At 51.2% G+C, this 23,635-nt stretch overlaps 1 protein-coding gene across 4 annotated transcripts in view; it reads left to right on the forward strand.

Moving 5' to 3' along the window:
• The window catches only part of GDPD5 (glycerophosphodiester phosphodiesterase domain containing 5), a 119,212-nt gene that overhangs the window by 31,286 nt on the left and 64,291 nt on the right, over positions 1-23,635 (forward strand). For all 4 annotated transcript variants that reach the window (XM_077341237.1, XM_077341236.1, XM_077341239.1 and 1 more), the window contains exon 2: positions 18,261-18,436. In XM_077341237.1, the coding sequence (XP_077197352.1) occupies positions 18,320-18,436 (117 nt within the window). In that variant the 5' untranslated portion in view covers positions 18,261-18,319. The remainder of the gene's footprint in view (positions 1-18,260; positions 18,437-23,635) is intronic.

The raw sequence follows: 23,635 nt of genomic DNA on the forward strand, positions 1-23,635 counted from the left end.
CGCTATTGGACTCGAATCTACCTCATACGTCGCGCGTCTCTTATGTGCTTTCCGAGGGCATGATTGAAAGGAGCCACAGATGGGTTTGCCGAAAGGGACCTCTGGGGAGGGCTCCCCCCTGCCTCATTGGCTGCTTATGCGCTGTTCGTCTCTGTGTCCTATTTTCCCCGAGGTACGTAGGTGTGCGCACGCCTAGCTGAACATTCCTTATCACAGCCTCCGGCTGCTTGCTGAGCACATGATTGGGTCACACGCTGTTCGTATCACTTCCTTCGGCAGCTCAGGTGTCTCGTCGGTGTGAGATTTGAGGCTGGGGCTCGGGCTGGCTCGATCCTGAAGACGCCGGCCTATCGTTCGGTCACGTTTGTGCCGAGAGCAGGAGTGGCGTAGCGGTTGAAGCGCACCAGAGAACTGGGTTTGATTCCCCACTCCTGCACATGCAGCCAGGAGGGTCGCCTTGAGCCAGTCACAGTTCTCCCAGAGCTCTCCTGGCATCTAAGTTCTTTCAGTGCTCTCCTGGAAGAGCAGTTCTCCGAGAGCTCTCTCAACTCCTCATAGGGAGTCTGATGTGGGGAGAGGAAGGGAAAGGGATTCCTTTCTTTCCCTCTCTATATCATTTGGTGGCTGGCAGGGAATGATAGGTGTGTAAGGGACAAATGGGCAGCTGCTGGGTCAAGCTTCAGATAAAAACCTTTTGATGTGGTGGGTTCTCCTTCTTTAGAAGTTTTTAAGCAGAGGCTACATCAGGGGTGGGCCAACTGCGACCCTCCAGATGTCCCTGGACTACAATTCCCATGAGCCCCTGCCAGCATTAGCTGGCAGGGGCTCATGGGAATTGTAGTCCAGGGACATCTGGAGGGCCACCGTTTGCCCACCCCCGGGCTACATAGTCATCTGTTGTGAACTTAGGCAGAGTCCCTCCTTCTGTGATCCTGTGATCCTGAGCCCTATTTTTGCTCTTTGGTTACGGACGGCTTTTCCACATAGCTGTTCAGTGAGACGCGCTTCCCCCATTGAGAAGGACATTAAAAGGCTTTCTGTCTGTCCAGTTCTAAAACGAAAACGGCAAACCTCGCGGACCAACCAGTTCAGAAGCCTCTGTTGTCAGGGGCTGAAGGCGTTGAAAGATTTCCCTGCCATGCAAAATTCACTGATGGATTTGTTTGTGGATCAAACGCAATCATCCTCACGTATTTCTGTGTTGTCTTCTAACCCAGTTCTCCACCTTCCTAATCCCGCGACCGTTTAATCCAGTTCCTTTAATCCAGTTCCTCAATTGGGAAAGCTCCCCCCCCCTTCTGAGCTTTTCCAATTGAGTGCTGAACACTTTCTGTTTCAATTGGGGGGGGGGGGGGGATAGAGGAAGACCCGAGTTCAAATCGATCTGAATTCAGCAGGATCCACAACGGAAAAAACAAAGTACGTAAGTGCAGAATCAGCCCTGGTCAGCGCTAGAAAAGGTGGTCCACGGGTGCCACGTTGGGGACCCCTGTCTTACAGCCACATCTCCCGTGGTCAGGCTGTCTTATTTGGCATCGGACTGGCATTGCTAGTAGGCCAAGATGGTGTTTCATAAGTAATCTCAGCCTCGGTGTGGTACATGCTGCCCCCCAGCTTCATGGCTCAGGGATGTTTGTTCCCAGATTGCATCCTGTCGTTCCGGCCTCCGGGATCACCCTTATCAGGAAGGCCTCTGCCTTTCTGCGAGAACAAAACAGGCTGTCAAGGAGCCGAAAGGATATCGCGTCCCCTTTCCAATAAAAGGCAGCGCCGCGCAAGAAGGGAGGCTGTCAGAGTGCCGGTTGTTTATTTGCACTACAATTTGGTAAGGCGTGTTTAAACGGGGTGGTCGCATCGTGCTTGAATCCGGAACTGATCCCTTGGAGAGCTGGGATCCCCACCCAGCCCATGGGGCTCCTAGTGTCCAGGTGGAAGCCGGTGGTGCTGGAGTGGGTAGCATTGGTGGACTTCAGTCCAGGACCCACCCCACGGCTGCCATGGAAGCTCGCTGGGTGATCTTCGGCGTGACACAAACTCTCAGCTTGGACTACTTCACAGGGTTGTTGTTTGTAAGGAACTGGAGGAAGGGGGAATGGTGTTCTGAAAGAAGCTTGTCTCCCAGGTAGGCATGCACGATTTCCCTTCCCGCATGAGTCTTGGCTGGTCTCTGACTTACTTAAAAATAAAAGCAGATGATGATTGTAGCAAATAGTAATTCAGCTGAGCCACTAACATCTTAGGCGTTCTAATGCTCACTTTTTACAGTGGTGACCGTTCTTTGTGTACTTCATGCTGCGGCAAATGCAGAGGCACTCACTGTGGCAAAGGTGCATCCATGCTACAGTTTTGCAACAGGTTCCTTTGCCTCGGTTTCCCTCTTCAAAAGCCTCTAGCCCTTTTCGTTGCCAAGTTATAAGGGGAAATGTTTGCCTTTCCCTTTCTAACTCCACAACAAAAAGGGCTAGAGAGTTACTTAAAAAAATTCAAGCTGGGAAGTAATACAGTATTGAAATAGATACTATGATCTATCAATTGTGTCGGAGGATGATAGCTGTGAGCCCTGAGACAAAGAAAATGGTGCCACGGTGTTTGTGTGTCTGTGTCTACCTCCAAAACTGCCCACCTTCTCATTTGCCCGCTGTCCAAAGTTGCACTGGCTCTGGTCTTCCCCAGAAGTTGGTTCCAAGACAGTTTCTAGAACAGGGGTACTCAAACTGCGGCCCTCCAGATGTCCATGGACGACAATTCCCATGAGCCCCTGCCAGCGAATGCTGGCAGGGGCTCATGGGAATTGTAGTCCATGGACATCTGGAGGGCCGCAGTTTGGCTACTACTGTTCTAGAATGATCACAGCAAACTAAGGGCAATTGCTAAAGCTGGGCATACGAAGCGGCCAACATCATGTACAAACTCCCCGATCATCGTGTGCTTCTGAAACCCGCTCTGGCGTCAGGTAGCGGAGTGGGAGGAGCGCGTCCTTGGAAGCGCAGCCCTGGTTAAAAGCTAGGCCCACTCAAAGTATTGTAACTTGGTGAAACGTCGTGGATAATTACTCTTCAGAAGATCCGCTCTCCAATTTCGTCAAGAAAAAGATTACTCATCCTATAATAGGGCTGCGATGGATGGGAGAGCAGATGAATGCTGGTTTTTCAAGCTGCATGACTCCCCCCCCCCCTCCCAGTTTCCTTGTTTCTCTTCCAAGCTGATATTTGGGGCAAGAAATCGTGCGAGCCGTAAAATGCAAACTGGGAAATTGGAAATGGGGGCTTCCTCTGCCTCTGGTTTGCAAAACGTGGAGGCCTTTCTTGGCTGTGCCCGAAACTCTGTTCTTGAGGCAGGCAGGGGATTTTAGGCCTGTTCAGGGTGGTTGGTGTCGCTGGCGAATTGTAGTTGGCTTTGAGTAGCCCACTAGCCCCCTAAGGCAGGGGTCCCCAAGCTTTCTGAGCGTGTGAACGACTTTGGAGTTTTGGCCCAGTGTGCTAGGAAGTGTCACAAAATGGTTTCTGCAAAATGGCTGCCAAGGAGGCCGAGCCAGGCACAAGATGGCTGCCAAGGAGGCTGAGCCAGGCACAAGATGGCTGCCAAGGAGGCCGAGCCAGGCACAAGATGGCTGAGGCCGAGCCAGGCACAAGATGGCTGCCAAGGAGGCCGAGCCAGGCACAAGATGGCTGCCAGAGGAGGCCGAGCCAGGCACAAGATGGCTGCCAGAGGAGGCCGAGCCAGGCACAAGATGGCTGCCAAGGAGGCTGAGCCAGGCACAAGATGGCTGAGGCCGAGCCAGGCACAAGATGGCTGCCAAGGAGGCCGAGCCAGGCACAAGATGGCTGCCAAGGAGGCCGAGCCAGGCACAGGATGGCAGCCAAGGAGGCCGAGCCAGGCACAAGATGGCTGCCAAGGAGGCCGAGCAAGCCAGGCACAAGATGGCTGCTGGAAAAGACCTCCATGCGATGGGAAAGTCCTGTGCTTGAGACCTTGGAGAATTATGGGAAGGGGCTATGGCTCAGTGGCAGAGCATCCACTTGCCATGCCGAAGTCCCCAGGTCCGATCCCTGGCAGGAGATGAAGGGAAATATCTCCATCATAGACCTTGGACAGCTGCTGTCAGTCTGAGTCGGACAATACTGACCCTTGATGGACCGATTCAGTATGAGGTCGTTTAATGTGTTGTGTGAAGCCCAGAGTCTAAACTTACCTAACTCATCCCTGGTTGCGGCAGACAGACCCGGATTCGAATCCTCACTCTGTCATGAAGGCCGTCAGTTCTTAGCCAAACTGAGTTGCAGTGAGGATAAAAGGGAGGAGAGATGTTGTGGCAGCCAGGGATCCCCAAGTGGTGCCCGTGGGCACCGTGGCCTCCACCCACCCCTTTTCTGATGCCCGCCAAGGCCCCCTGTTTTGTGGGTCTCCCTTGCAGAGAGTAGCAGGGTATAAATACCTCGATAAAGAAACAGATTCAAGTCTAGCAGCGCCTTAAAGCAGGGGTAGTCAACCTGTGGTCCTCCAGATGTCCATGGACTACAATTCCCATGAGCCCCTGCCAGCGACCGCTGGCAGGGGCTCATGGGAATTGTAGTCCATGGACATCTGGAGGACCACAGGTTGACTACCCCTACCTAAAAGAACCCATGATACTTAAGGTTTTAGAGGGCCCGGCGAGATGTCAGAAATATTTCAGTTATGATCCTTATTGGTTGACGTTTAGCCCCGTGGGAGCAACGAGAGCTGTCATTTCCCAGTAACGACAGAAAGAATTATGATATGAAGCTGTTCTTTGAAGTGTGACAGCCACGGTGATGTTATCCTGAGTTTTCTCTCTGAGATCTTAACCAGAGGAATTTCCAGGGTTATCGTAATTCGGGAGCTGGAAAGGGGCCCCTAGAGGCCATCCAGTCCAACCCCGTTTCTCAGTGCAGGATCACTTGCCAAATGAACACACACACACACCACACACACACATTAAAATTAAACCATCTGCTCTACTGTTGAGATAATTGAAATCTGTTATGTCGTGAAGCACCAGATGAATCATTCTAGCACTTCCATCAATCGTAACGCAGAATTTAATTTTTCCGTACCTGAATAAAAAATTCTGACTTGTTTGTCTTTCAGTCAGTCATTAAAAGGTGTAGAGCAGGGGTGGCCAAACGGTGGCTCTGCAGATGTCCATGGACTATAATTCCCATGAGCTCCTGGCAGCAGGGGCTCATGGGAATTATAGTCCATGGGCATCTGGGGAACCACAGTCTGCTGTAAAGGGTTAGGAAGTATATTACTCTGTATTCTGACAATCAGCTGACCTAATCTCTCCTCATTTTTTTACAAATGCATCTGCAATTCTAAATACACATTTAACCTTTTTGGGTTTCAGTGTTTGGAATCTGATGATCCAACCTGAAGCTGAAAGAAAAGAAAGGAAAGAAAACAGATTGTAGAAGCCTTTTGGGAAACTTAAACTGAATAATAAAAACGTTTCCCCCTAATTTACACCATTGGCTTTTTTTTTTATGCCCTGTGCCTGGTGCGGATCTTTATTCCCACGTCTTGATTTCACGCCACAGGTTCACTATGTATCTTGCGCGAGGTACTTGGGTGCTGCAATTGAGCATGTGCTCTTCGTAAAATGCAGGGAGATTTCGGGAGTTCTTTGAGTAAGAACGCTCCATGACATTGCTCTGTTGTTGTTGTTTTAATTGGTTTAAATCTGTCGCACTTTGTAGAACTGTCTAAACTCTGACGCAGCCCTGAGAGGGAACCCATGTTCCATAAAGGATCCTATAGATCTGCCTTTCTCAGCTCCTTTAACTTTTGAGAAACCCCCGAAACAACCTTCGGGCTTCCAGAAACCCCAGAAGTTGCAGGAAACTGCAGAATATGGTTGGGAAGCAGAGCTGCGGACACGCCCACCCAAGCCCCTCCCCTTCCTACCCCCTCTGGGCCTCTCATTGGCTATTTTGGGAGCGGGTGGGTCAGCATGGCCATATATGGCAGGGGTGGCCAAACGGTGGCTCTCCAGATGTCCATGGACTACAATTCCCATGAGCCCCTGCCAGCTGGCAGGGGCTCATGGGAATTGTAGTCCATGGGCATCTGGAGAGCCACCATTCCGCCCCCCCTACCATATATGGCCCTATCACCCACTAAATGTTTAACAAATGTAAAAAATGCATACAAAATTAACTCCCACCCCTTTGGGAAACCCTTCCAGGACCCTCAAGAAACCTCAGGGTTTCATCAAACCCTGGTTGAGAAGCCTGCCGTAAATTGTTAGCCAGAGCAAAAGAAGAAGAAGGAGTTGGTTCTTATATGCCGCTTTTCCCTACCCGGAGGAGGCTCAAAGTGGCTTACAATCGCCTTCCCATTCCTCTCGGACGTTCTCAAAGGCTCAGCCTGCCGTCCAGAACTCAGGCGGCTGTCGATGGGCCAGATATTATCTTTCCCGCAAGCTCCTTAATGAGAAATTCCATTCATAATTGTCTCCTCCCCTACACAATTTTTCCCCCTAAGCTTCCGGGCTAGAAGTTAATACAGTGACAAATGAGTCGTGTGATTTGTGTGGCTCGGAAGATGGGCTCAGTTAACAAACACTTAACCTCGTCTTGAGCTTTCCCCTCAACAAGAACAAAAGTCATAAAAATAGAAAGCAAAAGCTCTTCCGAAGCAGCAGCAAAGAAATGCAGAGTTCAGAGGCATGGAAATATTTTCTGCTTTGCACCGTGTGGCAAAGCAGTCCCAAGGCCAAGCCAGGCGATATGAATCCTAGAGTTGGAAGGGACCTCTTGGGTCATCTAGTCCAACCCCCTGCACCATGCAGGACACCCAGAACGCTATCGCTGACTCTGTAACCTGCCACCCCCTTGAACCTTCACAGAATCAGACCTGGGTTCAGATTCCTGCTGTGCTGTGAAGCAGACTGAGTGACCTTGGGCTGGTCACATGTGTTTGGCCCAGCCTACTTTACAGGGCTGTTGTGAGGAGGAAACAGGGAAGAGTTATGTATGCTACCCATAGCTCCTTAGAATGAGGTCAGCCCTGGATAGTAGTTGCATGGGAGGCCTTTGTGGGAGCCTGGGGGTTGCTGCACAGAGGTAGGCAATGGCAAACCACCTCTGTATGCCTTTTGTCCTGCTCCGGATGGCCCAGGCTGGCTCTGCCTTGGAAGCTAAGCAGGACTGGCCCTGGTGGGCATTCAGAGGGAGAACCACTGAGGAATTCCAGGGTTGGTGCGCAGAGGTAGACAATGGCAAAATACCTCTGCATGTTTCCGCCTGAACTGGATGGGCCAAGGTTTGCTCGATCTCAGCAGATCTCAAGTGAGCCCTGGTTAGGAGTTCGTTTTTGATGATTTGGAAGTTTTAAAAATTGTTTTGCAGTGGAATAAACTGCTGTTTCCCATGGCCAGCTCAAAAATCATTTTTTGCTCACTTCGTCAGATACAGCTAGAATGAGAGTCCATCGGTACTTCTATCATAAAGTTGGTGGATTCTCATTTTGTATTGTTAAACGTGGTACTTTCCGTGGGCATAGCTCGGGATGGGTAGCCGTGAGGATCTGTCTGCCGCCGCAGAAAATAGCAAGAGTCCAGGGGCTATTTAAAAGGCTTAATAAAATTGGTGGCAGGGGAGGAGCCTACCTTGCAGGGTAGTTGGAGGAAAAAGTCACGGAGGGGGGGGGAGGACCTGAGCTGTTTGAGGAAAAGGCAGGATGAAAAATGCAGTTGAATAAGGCAGGCAGGATTTGGCCCAGGGTTCATTAAGGAGACATTAATTGGGTATTTCTGCTGACCGGGGCGGGGGGGGGGGGGGGCTTGAGTGGCCTCACTCCTAGAGAATTTTACAAACCCCTCCAGCGGGAACCAAACATTTTTGGCACTCCTGATTTGATTTCCCCCCCCCCCCAGCTAATGAGACGGTAAGTAATCTGGTGAGTTGATGACAACTGCAAACGTTCCCCCCTTTCCCCCCCCTTTTTCCGGGGGCACAATTATCCAAAATAGGCCTCTTAGTAGCGTTAATGTTCTTGTTAGCTATGCAAAAAGTGCAGCTGGCTAATTGACTGTGAGTTGAGCGCTGCTTTTGGAAGGGATTAATTGGCCAGCCTGTTGTGTTTGTGCCTCTGCAAGGTAGATTTTAAACACTGCAACAGGAACAAGAAATGTTTTGGATGCTCTGTGCTTTTTTTAGCTATCTCTGTCTCTCTCGTGATTACAGCGGATCTCAAAAACAGAGTTTGAATCTTCCTCGGGAGGTGGTGGGTTCTCCATCTTTGGAGATTTTTAAGCAGAGGCTGGAGAGCTATCTGACGGAGAGGCTGATTCCGTGAAGGCTCAAGGGGATGGCAGGTGACAGTGGAGGAGCGAGAGGGTTGTGAGTGTCCTGCATAGTGCAGGGGGTTGGACTAGATGACCCAGGAGGTCCCTTCCAACTCTAGGATTCTATGATTCTAAATTCCATCCAAACATCCGGAAGAAGTTCCTGACAGTCAGAGCGGTTTCTCAGTGGAACAGGCTTCCTCGGGAGGTGGTGGGATCTCCATCTTTGGAGATTTTTAAGCAGAGGCTGGAGAGCCATCTGACGGAGAGGCTGATTCTAGGAAGGCTCAAGGGGGTGGCAGGTGACAGTGGGTGAGTGAGAGGGTTGTGAGTGTCCTGCATAGTGCAGGGGGTTGGACTAGATGACCCAGGAGGTCCCTTCCAACTCTAGGACTCTGTGAGTCCAGGGGTACCTTTAAGATTGAACAAATTTTTATTCAACGGTTAAGAAAAGAAGAACTAGTATCCTGCTTTTTACTAACCAAAGGAGTCTCAAAGCAACGTACAACCAGCTACCCTTCTTTTCCCCACAGCACACACCCTGCGAGGTAGATGGGAGTGAGAGAGATCTGAGAGACCTGTGGAAAGCCCAGGTGGGGCCGAGAGCTCAGAGAGAACTGTGACTGACAACAAGCACCCTGTGAGGTAGTCGGGGTTGAGAGAGCTTTGAAAGAACTGCTCTGTGATAACAGCCCTAAGAGAACTGTGACTGTCCCAAAGTCACCCAGCTGGCGGCATGTGGAGGAGGAGTGGGTAATCAAATCCAGTTCTCCAGGTTAAGGGACGCTGCTCTTAACCATGACACCAAGCTGGTTCTCATAAGCTTTTGTGTTTGTGTACACTTCTTCAGATACTGTGACTGTATCTGTAGAAGAACGGATTTTGAGTCTGCTTGGAGTCCAGTGGCACCTCTCTTCTCAGTGAAAATATTTTATTCTTTTAAACGGCTTGCACTTCAATCTTCTGCATATTTAAAAGTCTTTGGAACGAGGGTGAACAGAAATCTGCTTATGGACCTGCGAAACAGTAAAAGTGCCTCCCCTCTTTTTGCCTTCTGTAACCCTCTTTCCTTAGTGGGTTGGCTTGTCCTTTTCTGCTCTGACGGACTTGGATACTGAGCTATAGGGGCTATAGGGCAAAATCAGCCGGGTTGGGTGTGAAGACTTGGTTTTTACACCCCGCTTTTCACTGCCCGAAGGAGTCTCAAGGTGGCTTCCTTTCCTTCCCCCCACAACAATCAATCCGCGTGGTAGATCGGGCTGAGAGAACTGCATCAGAATAGCTCTATCAGGACTGTGACTAGCTCAAGCTCACGCAGGTGGCTGCATGTGCAGGAGCAGGGAATCAAACCCGGCTCGCTCTTAACCACCACACCAAGCTGGCTCAGGGAGGATGTTAAGTGGGACAAGAGGGAGAGAAAAGGGGGACGGGAAGACCAGGAAAATTGCCTTTGCAAAGGCAGAGGGATGTTTCAAGCCAAAAGGCAGGATGCAGAAATCTAATTCTGAGCGCCATGTATGATTCTGGCCAGCGGCATTGGGCATGACGGTTGGTAAGGTTTCGGAGGAGCGTATAAAATTCCAAATGGCCTCGATGGGTCAGAAAAAGGGGTGGAAACAGAGGATTGTTCATCAAGAGGAGAGCGACGAAGATGATCTGGGGCCAAGGGAAAGGTTGTCACTTGGAGGAGGGCAGGATGCTGTTTCTGTTGGCTGCAGAGGAGAGGACACGCAGTAATGGGTTTAAACTTCAAGTACAACGATATAGGCTAGATATCAGGAAAAAGATTTTTCACAGTCAGAGTAGTTCAGCAGTGGAATAGGCTGCCTAAGGAGGTGGTGAGCTCCCCCTCACTGGCAGTCTTCAAGCAAAGGTTGGATACACACTTTTCTGGGATGCTTTAGGATGCTTAGGGCTGATCCTGCGTTGAGCAGGGGGTTGGACTAGATGTCCTGCATGGCCCCTTCCAACTCTATGGTTCTATGATTCTAGTTCAGCAGTGGAATAGGCTGCCTAAGGAGGTGGTGAACTCCCCCTCACTGGCAGTCTTCAAGCAAAGGTTGGATACACACTTTTCTTGGATGCTTTAGGATGCTTAGGGCTGATCCTGCGTTGAGCAGGGGGTTGGACTAGATGGCCTCTATGGCCCCTTCCAACTCTATGATTCTATGATTCTAAGAGACGCAGTCCAGAATGCTTCACAAAACAACATGGCTACTTTAAGAGGGTCTGTGGTCTGTGCTGCCGTGCATAGCTTGCTGTAAACAGGGATCCTGTTATGTAACACTGCATCATTTCATGTGTCATGTTCATTTCTTACGCTTTGCTTCCGTTTTGTTTTTTAGACGTCTGGTTGAGGCTACCGGACCCAGTGCGGCGTTGTAGTTAAGTGGCCTCTTATCTGGCAAACCGGGTTTGATTCCCCGCTCCTCCACACGCAGCCAGCTGGGTTGCCTGGGGCTAGTCACAGTCCTGATAGGGCTGTTCTCACAGGGCAGTTGTCTCGGAGCTCTCTCAGCCTCACCTACCTCACAGAGTACCTGTGGTGGGGAGAAGAAGGGAAGGCCGCTTTGAAACTCCTTTGGGTAGCGAGAAGCGGGGTATAAAAAACAACTCTTCTTCTACCACTCCTGGAAAGGAGGTGACTGAGAGGGGATCTGATAACCATCAAGTATTCAAAAGGCTGCCATGTGGAGGATGGAGCAGAGTTGTTCTCTCTTGCCCCAGAGGGACAGACCAGAACCAGTCGGATGAAATTAATTCAAAAGAAATTCCGACTAAACCTCCGGAAGAAGTTCCTGACAGTGAGAGCGGTTCCTCAGTGGAACAGGCTTCCTCGGGAGGTGGTGGGTTCTCCATCTTTGGAGATTTTTAAGTAGAGACTGGATAGCCATCTGACGGAGAGGCTGATTCTGTGAAGGTTCAAGGGGGTGGCAGGTGACAGTGGATGAGCGAGAGGGTTGTGAGTGTCCTGCATTGAGCAGGGGGTTGGACTAGATGACCCACAAGGTCCCATCCAACTCTGATTCTATGAGTCCCAGGGTGACTACCTCTTTACATGGAGGTTCCCTTCAGTCACCATGGCTACTAGCCCCCGATGAAGCTGTCTGCCATTAATCCGGCCAGCCCTATTTTAATATCATAATCGTTGAACTGATGTGGAGCAAACGAGTAGCCCAGGAGTGAACCCTGTCCCAGCGACTTCTGTGGCCAAGAGTTAAAGTCCGTGACTGACGTGGAAAGAGAGAGTCGTCTTTGGCACTCTGTCTGCCGTTTGCCGGGATTGCTTAAACGGCGTCAACCGACACCGGGTCCTTTGGGGCTTTTCTTCTCAAATTCAAATGCTCTATTCTCTTGGGGAAGACGCAAGCTCAGCAGAGTCCAAAAAGAGTCAGAACGTTCCCAAAGTGGTTTTATTGCCTGACAGCCGTTTTGGTCTGCAGTAGGGTCCAAGCGGTGGCAAGATCTCCTGGCCTTATAACGCCGGGATAAAACGGCTGCTTTGGAAGGCAAACTCGTGGTTGTTATACCCCACTAAATACCCTCTTCTCCCCAAGCCCCACTGTCCTCCTCCACCTCCCCAAAGCTCCAGGTATTTTTCAACCTGGAGTTGGCAGCCTTGGTCTATGGAGGCTGGAATCTAGCTTAAGATTTCTCAGGATGGAGAACTCCCAGAATCACTTTTCAGGCTTCAGAGTTCAGTTCCCATGGAGGAAATGGTCCCTCTGGAAGGCAGGCTCTATGGTATACCATAAAGACTCGGCAAAGCAGAAATCCTAGAGCAAACGTCTACAGCCAGGGTTCCAAGGAAGTTTCTTGACAGCCCTGGAAGGGTTTCTCAGAGGGCGGGAGTTAATCAATTAATTAATATTTTTAAAAGTTTGTTAAATATTTATGGTCATGTCGACTTACCCTCCCCCCTCCAATGGCCAGTGATGGTCTTGGAGTGGGTGGGGAGGGGAGGGGCCCTGGGTGGGCGTGTCCACAGCTCTGCTTCCCAACCGTATTCCGCCTGATTGTGCTACTTGAGAGCCAGCTTGGTGTCCTGGTTAGGAGTGCGGACTTCTAATCTGTCATGCCGGGTTTGATTCTGCACTCCCCCCCCCCATGCAGCCAGCTGGGTGACCTTGGGCTAGTCACAGCACTGATAAAACTGTTCTGACCGAGCAGTGATATCAGGGCTCTCTCAGCCTCCCCTCCCTCACAGGGTGTCTGTTGTGGGGAGAGGAAAGGGAAGGCGAATGGAAGCTGCTTTGAGTCTTCTTCGGGTAGAGAAAAGCGGCATAGAACAACCAACTCTTCTTCTACATCTGGGGTTTCTTGAAGCCTGAAGGACATTTCAGGGGCTTATCAACTTTAACAAGGTCAAGAAAAGCCTTTCTAGGGTATACCATAAAGGTAGGCAAAGCGGAAGTCCTAGAACGACCTCACACCCCTGCTGAGCTCCCCGCCCAAATTTCGTCCCCCTCCAAAACTCCAGGTATTGCCCAACCCAGAGCCGGCAACCGGACATCTGCAGGTCATCAGGCTTTCTGCATGTGGGTCCATGTCTGGTGCCGTGTGGCCCGAGGTTGAGTATGAAATGAGAACTCTCCGCTCCAGCAACCGTGTGCGTGATCTCAAGGGGAGGAGAGCCAGAAAAGGGAGAGAGGCGTGGGGCTGAACAAAGACCTTGGGGGAGAATGGGGTTTGGCGCGTGGGCCTGCACGAGAGAAGGCGCATGCATGTGCTGGGCTAGCTCCCTGGTTCTATTAATACCAGGCAAACGGCTTTTGTTTGTCTTCAGCTGTGTTGGTTCTGTGCCCCCCTCTCCACACTCCTGTCTTCCAAACAGAGCTTAGTCAGATGTGCTGTCAAGAACTTGTTTTTGGCAGGGAACCAAAAACGACACTTCTGGAAACGTTCAGGCTGCAGAAGCGTTTGTGTGTGTGTGTGTGTGTGTGTGTGTGTGTGTTTGTGTAGCCTTCTAGGGGAGTCGCTGACAAGGCCTGGGCGTGCGTGGGGAGGTTTATGGGGGAGGAACCCATGTCCGGCATTCATGTGCTTAATGCCCAAAATGCGTCATCCGCTGGGGATAACAGGCTCACCGCCGGCAGACTGGTTTTTAATCCTGGCCAGAGCGCTTATGTGGAAAATCTGGGATGTAGACAAACTGGAGCGGGTCCAGAGGAGGGCAACAAGGATGGTGAGGGGTTTGGAGACCAAGACGTAGGAGGAAAGGTTTGGGGAGCTTGGTCTGTTTAGCCTGGAGAGGAGACGACTGAGAGGGGATCTGAGAACCATCAAGTATTTAAAAGGCTGCCATGTAGAGGATGGAGCAGAGTTGTTCTCTCTTGCCCCAGAGGGACAGACTAGAACCAGTGGGACAAAATTAATTCAAAAGAAATTCTATCTAAACATCAGGAGGAAGTTCCTGACAGTCAGAGCGGTTTCTCAGTGGAACAGGCTTCCTCGGGAGGTGGTGGGTTCTCTGTCTTTGTAGATTTTTAAACAGAGGCTAGATAGCCATCTGACCGACAGGCTGATTCTGTGAAGGCTCAAGGGGGTGGCAGGTTACAGTAGATGAGCAATTGGGATGTGAATGTCTTGCATAGTGCTGGGGGTTGGACTAGATGACCCAGGAGGTCCCTTCCAACTCTGTGATTCTATGATTCTATTGAAAGGGTACAGAGGAGAGCGATGAGGATGATCTGGGGCCAAGGGACCAAGCCCTATGAAGATAGGTTGAGGGACTTGGGAATGTTCAGCCTGGAGAAAAGGAGGTTGAGAGGGGACATGATAGCCCTCTTTAAGTATTTGAAAGGTTGTCACTTGGAGGAGGGCAGGAGGCTGTTCCCGTTGGCTGCAGAGGAGAGGACACGCAGTAATGGGTTTAAACTTCAAGTACAACGATATAGGATATAGATATCAGGAAAAAAATTTTCATAGTCAGAGTAGTTCAGCAGTGGAATAGGCTGCCTAAGGAGGTGGTGAGCTCCCCCTCACTGGCAGTCTTCAAGCAAAGGTTGGATACACACTTTTCTTGGATGCTTTAGGATGCTTTGGGCCGATCCTACGTTGAGCAGGGGGTTGGACTAGATGGCCTGTATGGCCCCTTCCAACTGTATGATTCTGTGATTCTATGATATGAAATTGGGGCCTCCGGGAACAGGTTTAGGGATACCCCTTATTGTCCTCTATTATGGCCTTTCTTCTTACAGACAGGGTTGCCAGCTTGGGGTTTAGGGGAGCATAGTTCGCACCAGGGGTTCCGGATGTAAAGCTGTTTGAAGTGTGGGGATGCGTCGTCTGTCCCCGACCTTGGGCCAGCAGGCGCCAGGTGTGTCTGCCTGGCCATCTAAAGAGGATGGCATCTCGGATGCTTTGTGCGCAAATGGGCAGGTGTGGGGGGTGAGCTGGGCGGGGCTGGAGGTTAAGAAAGGGCAACATTTCCTAGGTGTTCAGTCTTAGCAAGGATTTAGAGATCTTAGCCTTGTTGCAACCTCAATAAAGAGATTTCCTCCAACAAGATCTGCTGATTGGGAGCTGGCAACTCCATTCATTCCTAATCGTGGGAGGGTCCAGCTTCTCTCAAGAGGGCGTAGCAGAGGGGGAACTTCTGTCAGATGTTGCTAACTCCAGTTGGGAAATCCCTGGTGACTTGGGGTGCGGGGAGTATACAATTCACCTCCCAGAACAGTCATATGAGTCAGCAGAACCAATATCCGTGGTCTGTTGCAATTCCAAGAGAGCTCCAGGCTCCAACTGGAGCTTGGCAACTGTGTCCTGCAGGATTCGGACACAGGATAGGCCCGATTTACTAGGACGCTGTGTTTTCGGAAACCCGCTGCTGCTTCTCCTGGCTCTGCCGGCGCTTTGGAAAAGGCACCAAAAGAGAAATTCTGTGCCCCTTAGCCGGGGTTTACATTCTTATTCTGCAACCATAAGCTTGGCGTCTTCTAGGACAAGGGTCGTCAACCTGTGGTCCTCCAGATGTTCATGGACTACAATTCCCATGAGCCCCTGCCAGCGTTAGCTGGCAGGGGCTCATGGGAATTGTAGTCCATGAACATCCGGAGGACCACAGGTTGACGACCCCTGTTCTAGGAGATGGCGTTATATATCCTACAACAGCGAGGTTGATGTCTGGTACGCATGAAGCTGCCTCATACTGACCACTGGCCCCTCAAGGTCTCGGGCGGAGGCCTCCCCCATCTCCTCCTGCCTGGCCCTTATAGCTGGAGATGCCGGGGATGGAACCCGGGACCTCCTCCCCGCCACGCAGGGTCTCCTCCACCGAGCCACAGCGCCTCCGGTCCGCTGCGTTGTTCCCAAACCAGCCCCCCGGCTCTCCCCTCCCTTCTCTCGGTCCGCGTTGCAAGAAATCCCTGCATAATTCATGCCCCTCCCTTGTCACGGTCCCTGTTTTATTTCTGTCCGCGTAACGCTAACCACCCAGGGCTTAAATCATTCATAATTCCGCCTTCTCCCCGTGGCATCGCCGTGGACGCCGACGGAGCCACGTTGCGGGAGAGCGTCGGAAGCCGGAGGCTGTTTGAAACGGAAAGGGTTGGAAACAGTTGGGCTGGCCGGTGGGGAGCGGGGGGGGGGGGAGAGGATAATGCTCGTGGTCTCCGGGGATGCGGTGAGCAAAAGGTGGAATTGTTTTCGTGGCCTGGTTTCCCCTTGTTCAGCCTGGAGATTGGCTGCTTTTTAAAGCGCTCATCTCCGATTGACGCCTCCGAGGTGGCTTGCTTATATATTTAGCTGTTTCCTCGGGAGCAGCGTCGGCCGGCCAGGCGTGGAGCAATCGGGCGTCCCCAGCAGTTGAATCTTTGATTCTTCCGCCTTGATGGGGTTTTACCGGAAGCTGGACCGTTTGTCTGTGACCCGGGGCGTTGGGGGGACCTGCCGTCCAGTCGTAGCCGAATTAGGGCTTTTGAGGCGGGAGAAATCCACAGGTGGTCTGGACCATTGGCTGCCTCTCTCTAGTGGACTTTCTTGGTGGTCTCCCATCCGGGCCTGATCCAGAAGCTTCTGAGAGGGCCTGAGATCCGGCTGGCGTGGATCATCCGGAACAAAAGATCCATTCGGTGTTGGTTTTGCCCTTGCAGGCCTCTGCTTGGCAAACCTGGATTTCCTTGGTGGTCTCCCTTTTAAGCACTAACCGGGGCTGACCCAGCTTAGTTCCCGAAATCTGATGAGATCACACTATCCTGGGCCATCCAGGTCAGGGCAAAATCCATATTCGGAGGGGGGGTTTGCCATTGCCCGCCTCTGCGTAGTCATTCATTGCCCACGGTTCTCCTTTGGTGTTCTCCCAAATACTAACCTGGTTTTTTGAAATGATGCCCACGGAGGTCTTGGCTGGCCACTACAGCTGTGCGCTAAAAAAAACAGTGTTTTTGTGTTTGTGGCGCACAAGATCTGGAGGATTTACCCCATTACATATTTGACTGTTTATGCTCAACCCAGGGCCAAATTCCTCAACGAGAATAAGGGTGGTTCTTACGTGGTTCTAACCTCCACTCTGTCGATGAGAAGATAATTTTTTTATCTGACCGCGTGGCCAATGTATCCTATAAAACCACACTATTTGCTTTGGCTGCAAGGAAAATACGGGCCAACGTTGTCGCCGTTAGGGCTGGCTCTTAATACTCTTGTATCTCTGTAGTATTGGATGCTGTTTCATAGTTCTTTGGTCTTAAATTTGATATTTTTATACAGTTCCTTTTATTCTGTTTTATTGATCATATTGTTCATTCTGTTTTATTGTTCAACTTGTATCTTATATTTTGTAAGGCCTACGGCTATGTACAAATAAATCTATCTATTGTTCGATCTATCTATCTATCGGTCGGTCAGTCAATCCGTCCGTCCATCTATATCAGGGGTAGTCAAACTGCGGCCCTCCAGATGTCCATGGACTACCATTCCCAGGAGCCCCCTGCCAGCGAACGCTGGCAGGGGGCTCCTGGGAATTGTAGTCCATGGACATCTGGAGGGCCGCAGTTTGACTACCCCTGGTCTATATCTACCTACCTACTTACCAGGGCTGACCCTGCTTAACTCCTGAGATTTCATAACCTCTGACTAGCTAGCCTGGGTCGTCCACGTTGGAGTTAGGGGTAACAAGGTGGAAAAGAAGTCTTGGGAAAATCACCTTGGAATTTCTATGGAGCCTTGTTGATAATTGTTAGCTGCCTTGATGGCCCTGCTTGGGCATAATGGCTATGAATTTGTCGCGATGTTTACCCCATGATGTCACTGGCAGTCTTCAAGCAAAGGTTGGATACACACTTCTCTTGGATGCTTTAGGATGCTTAGGGCTGATCCTGCGTTGAGCAGGGGGTTGGACTAGATGGCCTCTATGGCCCCTTCCAACTCTATGATTCTATATCAGGAAAAAAATGTTCACAGTCAGAGTAGTTCAGCAGTGGAATAGGCTGCCTAAGGAGGTGGTGAGCTCCCCCTCACTGGCAGTCTTCAAGCAAAGGTTGGATAGACACTTTTCTGGGATGCTTTAGGATGCTTAGGGCTGATCCTGCATTGAGCAGAGGGTTGGACTAGATGGCCTGTGTGGCCCCTTCCAACTCTATGATTCTATGATTCTAGTTCAGCGGTGGAATAGGCTGCCTAAGGAGGTGGTGAGCTCCCCCTCACTGGCAGTCTTCAAGCAAAGGTTGGATGCACACTTTTCTTGAATGCTTTAGGATGCCCTGGGCTGATCCTGCGTTGAGCAGGGGGTTGGACTAGATGGCCTCTACGGCCCCTTCCAACTCTAGGATTCTATGATTCTATGTAAACCGTCCAGAGCTGTATGGAAGGGCGGTATAGAAATCTAAAATAAAATAAAATAATGTAATTAAATAAATTGTGCGGATTCCGTGCAGGGCGTGGATCACTTGTTTATTCGCGTGGCGAACGGGTGCAGGGGAGCTTCGATAACCCCGTCTCCCCTTCCTCCTTGCAGGGGGCACCGAGGGCCTCATGGACGTCTGAGAGCGCGCTGGTGACGCCGCCTGGAGGAGCATGGTGAAGCACCAGCCATTGCAGTACTACGAGCCACAGCTATGCTTGTCGTGCTTGACCGGGATTTACGGTTGCCGGTGGAAACGATACCAGCGGTCACATGACGACACCACGAAGGTAAGTCGGCCGGGACGTCCCGTCTTGGCCTTGCCGCCGCCGTTTTGGAGCTGCGGGCTGGTGCCGCAGAGGGGAAGCAGCAAACTGCCCCGCAATGGGAGCGGCGGAAGATTAGGGGAGGAGAAACGCGACGGCCAAGGGCCCCTGGGATGCGTTAGTGCTGAATTTTGTCCCGAAGACCGTCTTTCTTTTCACCTGGTGCCGTCTTTGCTTGCGGAGTTGTGAGCGCTGGTAAACGTGCTAAATAATTTTCAATCCTATTCAATCTCCTTCCTCCTCTCATTTGGAATTGCACTCAAAAGGTGAATATTTGCAGTGCAATGTTTCTGACACCTCCCAGGGTGAAAGTGGATGCTGCTTTGTTCCTAGGCCTCAGGTGTCACATCCGGCTTTATACCCTTATTTTTAGTACCTGAAGGAACCTGAAAACAGCTTACATTCCCCTTCCCTTCCTCTCCCCACAACAGACCCCTCGTGGGGGAGGTGGGGCCAAGAGAGCCGTGATATTACTGAAGAATTCGTTCTTATATGCCGCTTTTTCTACCCAAAGGAGTCTCAAAGGGGCTTCCAATCGCCTTCCCTTCCTCTCCCCACAACAGACCCCCCGTGAGGGAGGGGGGGCTGGGAGAGCCTTGAGATTACTGAAGAAAAAGAACAGTTGGCTCTTAGATGCCGCTTTTCTCTACCCGAAGGAGTCTCAAAGGGGCTTCCAATTGCCTTCCCTTCTCTCTCCCCACAACAGACACCCTGTGAGGGAGGTGGGGCTGAGAGAGCCCTGAGAGAACTGGCCCTGGCCCAAGGTCACCCAGCTGGTGGCCTGTGGAAGAGGAACGGGGAACGAAACCCAGTTCTCCAGATTAGAGGCTGCCGTTCTTCACCACTGCACCACGCTGCCTCTCAAAGGGCGCCATGTTTCTTCCTGGCGGGACCTTGGATGTTTGATTTCCCAATCTGTGGGCCTCCTTTATCACCTAGCCCGAGCTCTTCTCCTTGGACAGGCTGGGTTCGTATTTCCTTTCCGTCGGTAACAGAGGACGCCCTTGTCTCTTCTGCCGCCTCTCAATGGGTCCTTTGTGTACCTGACGGCCCCGATAAGTAACCAGAGCCATGCCTCTCTGCAGGGCTTTCAGAAGGGGGGAGGTAGTTCCTTAGCGACCCATAACAAGGTGGTTTCCTCTGGGGCTGGCAGGTGGAGAGCAGGACTCTCTCTCAATTATTTAGTTATTTATCATACAGCAGAGTTACTACACAGGAAGCATTTAATAATATGAAATATGCAGCCAAGTAGGTACGCTGGTTGTACAGACAGATTAGGCAGCTCACCCTTGATTCTATGTTTTCAGTCAACTCAATCACAGCCAGGGAAGGTACAAAGAGCTCCGTCACATCTCCCTGGAAAGTGCGACTCTCGCATTCTTGTGACTGATTGAAAATAGTCTGGTGGGCTGCACCACAATCGCTTCGTGACCTGGTATTTCAACCCAAATCTGTTTCTAGTCTATCATCTGTCTTCCATGCTGTACAGGGCCTCTCGTCTGTGTTTATCGTCTTATGGAGGCCCCATTGATGCCTGCCCTAGATTGGGATTGTAGGATTTGTGCAGATCTCCTTGCCGGGTGTTGGGGCTTTAGTCTGGACAGGCCCACGTCAACCGTGTTTTTGTGGATGGGCTGCTCTCGGTTTCCAACAAGTCTGGAGAAAAGATGACAAAGAGGTAATAGGACAGCCATCTTGTAGTACTTGGAAAGATGCCGCAGAGAGGATAGAGCAGAGTTGTTTTCTGTTGCCCGAGAACTGAAGGGTTGATATGAATTCAAAAGAATTTTTGCCTAAAAATCCGGAAGAAGGGACAGACCAGAACCAATGGGATGAAATTCCATCTAAACATCCGGAAGAAGTTCCTGACAGTCAGAGCGGTTCCTCAGTGGAACAGGCTTCCTCGGGAGGTGGTGGGTTCTCCATCTTTGGAGATTTCTAAACAGAGGCTGGAGAGCCATCTGATGGAGAGGCTGATTCTGTGAAGGTTCAAGGGGGTGGCAGGTGACAGGGGATGAGCGAGAGGGTTGTGAGTGTCCTGCCTAGTGCAGGGGGTTGGACTAGATGACCCAGGAGGTCCCTTCTAACTCTATAATTCTACGATTCTATGGATCTAGGTCCCTTCCAGTTCTGGTTTCTATGAATGTTGAATTGGGAACCCTAATGAGAGGCAAGCCTGCCTCCAAAGCCCCCTTGCACCTCTGAAATAACCATTTCTTGTCTTTTTGGATTGGCTGCCCCTTGCCTGAAAGCAAAATTCCAGCGGGTACGGGACGGATTGGGACAGCAGGGCGGGCACCTTTGGATTTTGCCTCTGAGCTAAAATCTGCAACGAGCAATGAAAAGATCAAACAGAACGCAGGGAGATGTGAGAATACCTCCGACTCTTCTTAAAAAATTCCGTGAAGCTTTAAAGATGAACGGCTGCCGATTTCCTTTGCCAGTAAAGCAAAAGGAAATACAGCGGACAAAATTGACGTAGTGAAGATGATTAACCCAGTGTAGAGACACAACGGAGACAGTAAATTTCTGTTTTATATACACTGGGGGCCAAGCCCGTTGCATTCACGAATATAATGTGCACTAGGTTGGGGGGTGGGGAGGAAGAACTTTGAGGATGGTCTCTTTGCGGATGGGAAGCTCTCATGCAGCCTCCGAGCCTCGGAGGGAAGTGGGAGGGGGTGATCAGGGGTGGGGGTGGCGATTGGCTGGCCGTTGGACAGACAGGCGAGCCGGTTGGAGGAGGAGGAGGCACTGAGGGGCGGGACAGCCGCCCTGAGTGGGTGTTAAGCGGTGAGTGGCACTTAAGCCATGAGACAGGCTCCTCCTCCAAGGCCTTACCATAAATATATTAAGTGGAGCAGAGATTTTACACACTAATGGTATAATAAGATACAACCAAAGGTAAAGGCCTCGTTATTCTGTTTGGGGAATTTTCGGATCAGCGTCCTTTAAAGTTGGAATTTTCGTGCCTTCTGATCTGTTCTTATCACCTCAGCTGGAGCTTTGAAATTCCACTTGGTAAATTTGACACACTTTTTTGTTTGTTTGTTAAGAAGTAAATTAGCCTCTGTCGCCCAACGGGCAGCACACCCTCTCCTGAATCAGTGTGTGGGCTTGGCACCGCCACTGCATAATCTGAGCATATGTGATTCTTTGCAGCGGGAGCCAGGAGGGAAGCGCCAGCAAACTTCAGTGACTTTTTAAAAACTCCTTTAATAGAGCTGTTAGCAGCGTTCCCGTCGGGTGTGAATCATTCTTTGTTTGCAGGATTCGTTTTCTTCCCGTTTCATCCCACCCTCCCTCCAAGAAACTCGGGGCATGGTATGTGGCTTACAGCTACACAGCACCCCTGTGAGGTAGGCTCAGCCGAGAGTATTTCTGCTTGTTTCCTCCTGGGCACCTGTTGGGGACCCTGGGTTAAATCAGGGGTAGTCAACCTGTGGTCCTCCAGATGTCCATGGACTACAATTCCCATGAGCCCCTGCCAGCGTTTGCTGGCAGGGGCTCATGGGAATTGTAGTCCATGGACATCTGGAGGACCACAGGTTGACTACCTCTGGGTTAAATGACGCTTGCTGAGGTGAGAACCGAGCATCCCATCATGTTCTGCCGTGAATCTCCTTGGGTCACTTTGGTCCAACCATTTCCTCTCGACCCGACCTACTTCGCAGGGTTCTTAGGAAGACTCAGTGGCAAAGGGAGAGCTGTGCGGGCCAGCCTCGGCTTCTGGAAGAAGGGCACGGCACAAGGATAATCGGCAGGTGGGTGGTTAGAGCCGGGACTTGGTGAAAGAGGGCATATTTATAGCTGTGTGTATTTCCACAACTAAGAACTGCACAAGGGACTTCTTCCTCCTCCTGGATGTAATGCCTCATTCACTGCTAATTGCTCGCAAGCCAGGTGAGGTTTGTTCCAGTCTTTTTACTTTCCACATCCTTGTTTACATTGTCGCACCGTATATGGCAGGGGTTGCCAAACCGTGGCTCTCCAGAGGTCCGTGGGCTACCTGCAGCATGGTGCTGGCAGAGGCTCATGGGAATTGCAGTCCACGGCCCTCTGGAGAGCCCTAGTTTCCTTCAAGATTATCCTCTTGGGGGCGGGGGGGACGACACAATGACCGGCTTTCCTTCCGTTTCCCTGCCTGATCGCCTGGAGGCTGTTTTTGACTCGCCAAAGGCGACCAGGCTGGGAGCTCTTTAAACACCTCCCCTTAACGCATTTCCGAGTACCTTCTTGGGTGTTTTCGGCCCAACACAGCCGCTGCTGCCTGTTTCCTAAAAGCGTTGCTCTGAGTCTGCCGGGAAATACGATTTGCATATTTTCAGCCCGGAGAGTCACTCGGTGTGCTCAAAGGCTCTGGCAGCCGCCCCAACACTTTGCATGGAGCGGCGGAAGCCAGGCCGAGGGGAGGCTGTTTTGCCTGGCCAAGAAACCTTCTGCTGGAGATGGAGACGTTCGGATAAGTGGTTTCTGCTCCGGGCACGTTGCCAGAGCACCTTTCCCGGAAGGCCAGGCGTGTTTCGGTGTCATCCTTCGGATCGCAGTGGCACTTCTCAGCGGCACGGGATAAATATACTCCGGATTCGTGCCTCTCCAGAGACCGTCCGCACTTATGTATAAATCCCAGGGCGTTTTGCATCCCCAGAGTTATTTCCAGCACTTTTAGGCGCTCAGAGGTCCATTCCGTTGAGGGGTCTGCATTTTGTTTTGACCCGGGCTGACCTCGCTCTTTAACCGACGGGAAGAGCCAGAGTTCAGGAGCACCTTCAAGACCCACCAAATTTGTGGCAGGGGAGGAGCTTCCATGAGTCGCTCCTCACTTCTTCAGATACAGCCAGAATGAGAGTCCCTCTGTCCTTATATCGTAAGGTGGATGGGTTCCCATTCTGTCCAGTTATATATATACTAGCTTCAAAGCCTGTTCTTAAGAAAGGGTCCCCGCTCCTGGCCAAGCAGCTTAAGGTGGCTTTGGGCTGTTGCTTGCACCTGGATCAAATGGGGCAGGCGGGGACTGGGCAGCTCGTTAGCAGGTCTTGGTCAGAGATCCTTAGCAGGCAGTCAGCAGGCCAGGAGACCTTCATCAGTATGCCCTGCTTAGCAGGCCAAGAGGCCCTCGTGATCAGGCCCAGCCTAGCAGGCCAAGATGCCCTTGTTAGCAAG

The sequence above is a fragment of the Paroedura picta genome, chromosome 6, assembly GCF_049243985.1.
Source record: "Paroedura picta isolate Pp20150507F chromosome 6, Ppicta_v3.0, whole genome shotgun sequence".
Taxonomy (NCBI): domain Eukaryota; kingdom Metazoa; phylum Chordata; class Lepidosauria; order Squamata; family Gekkonidae; genus Paroedura; species Paroedura picta.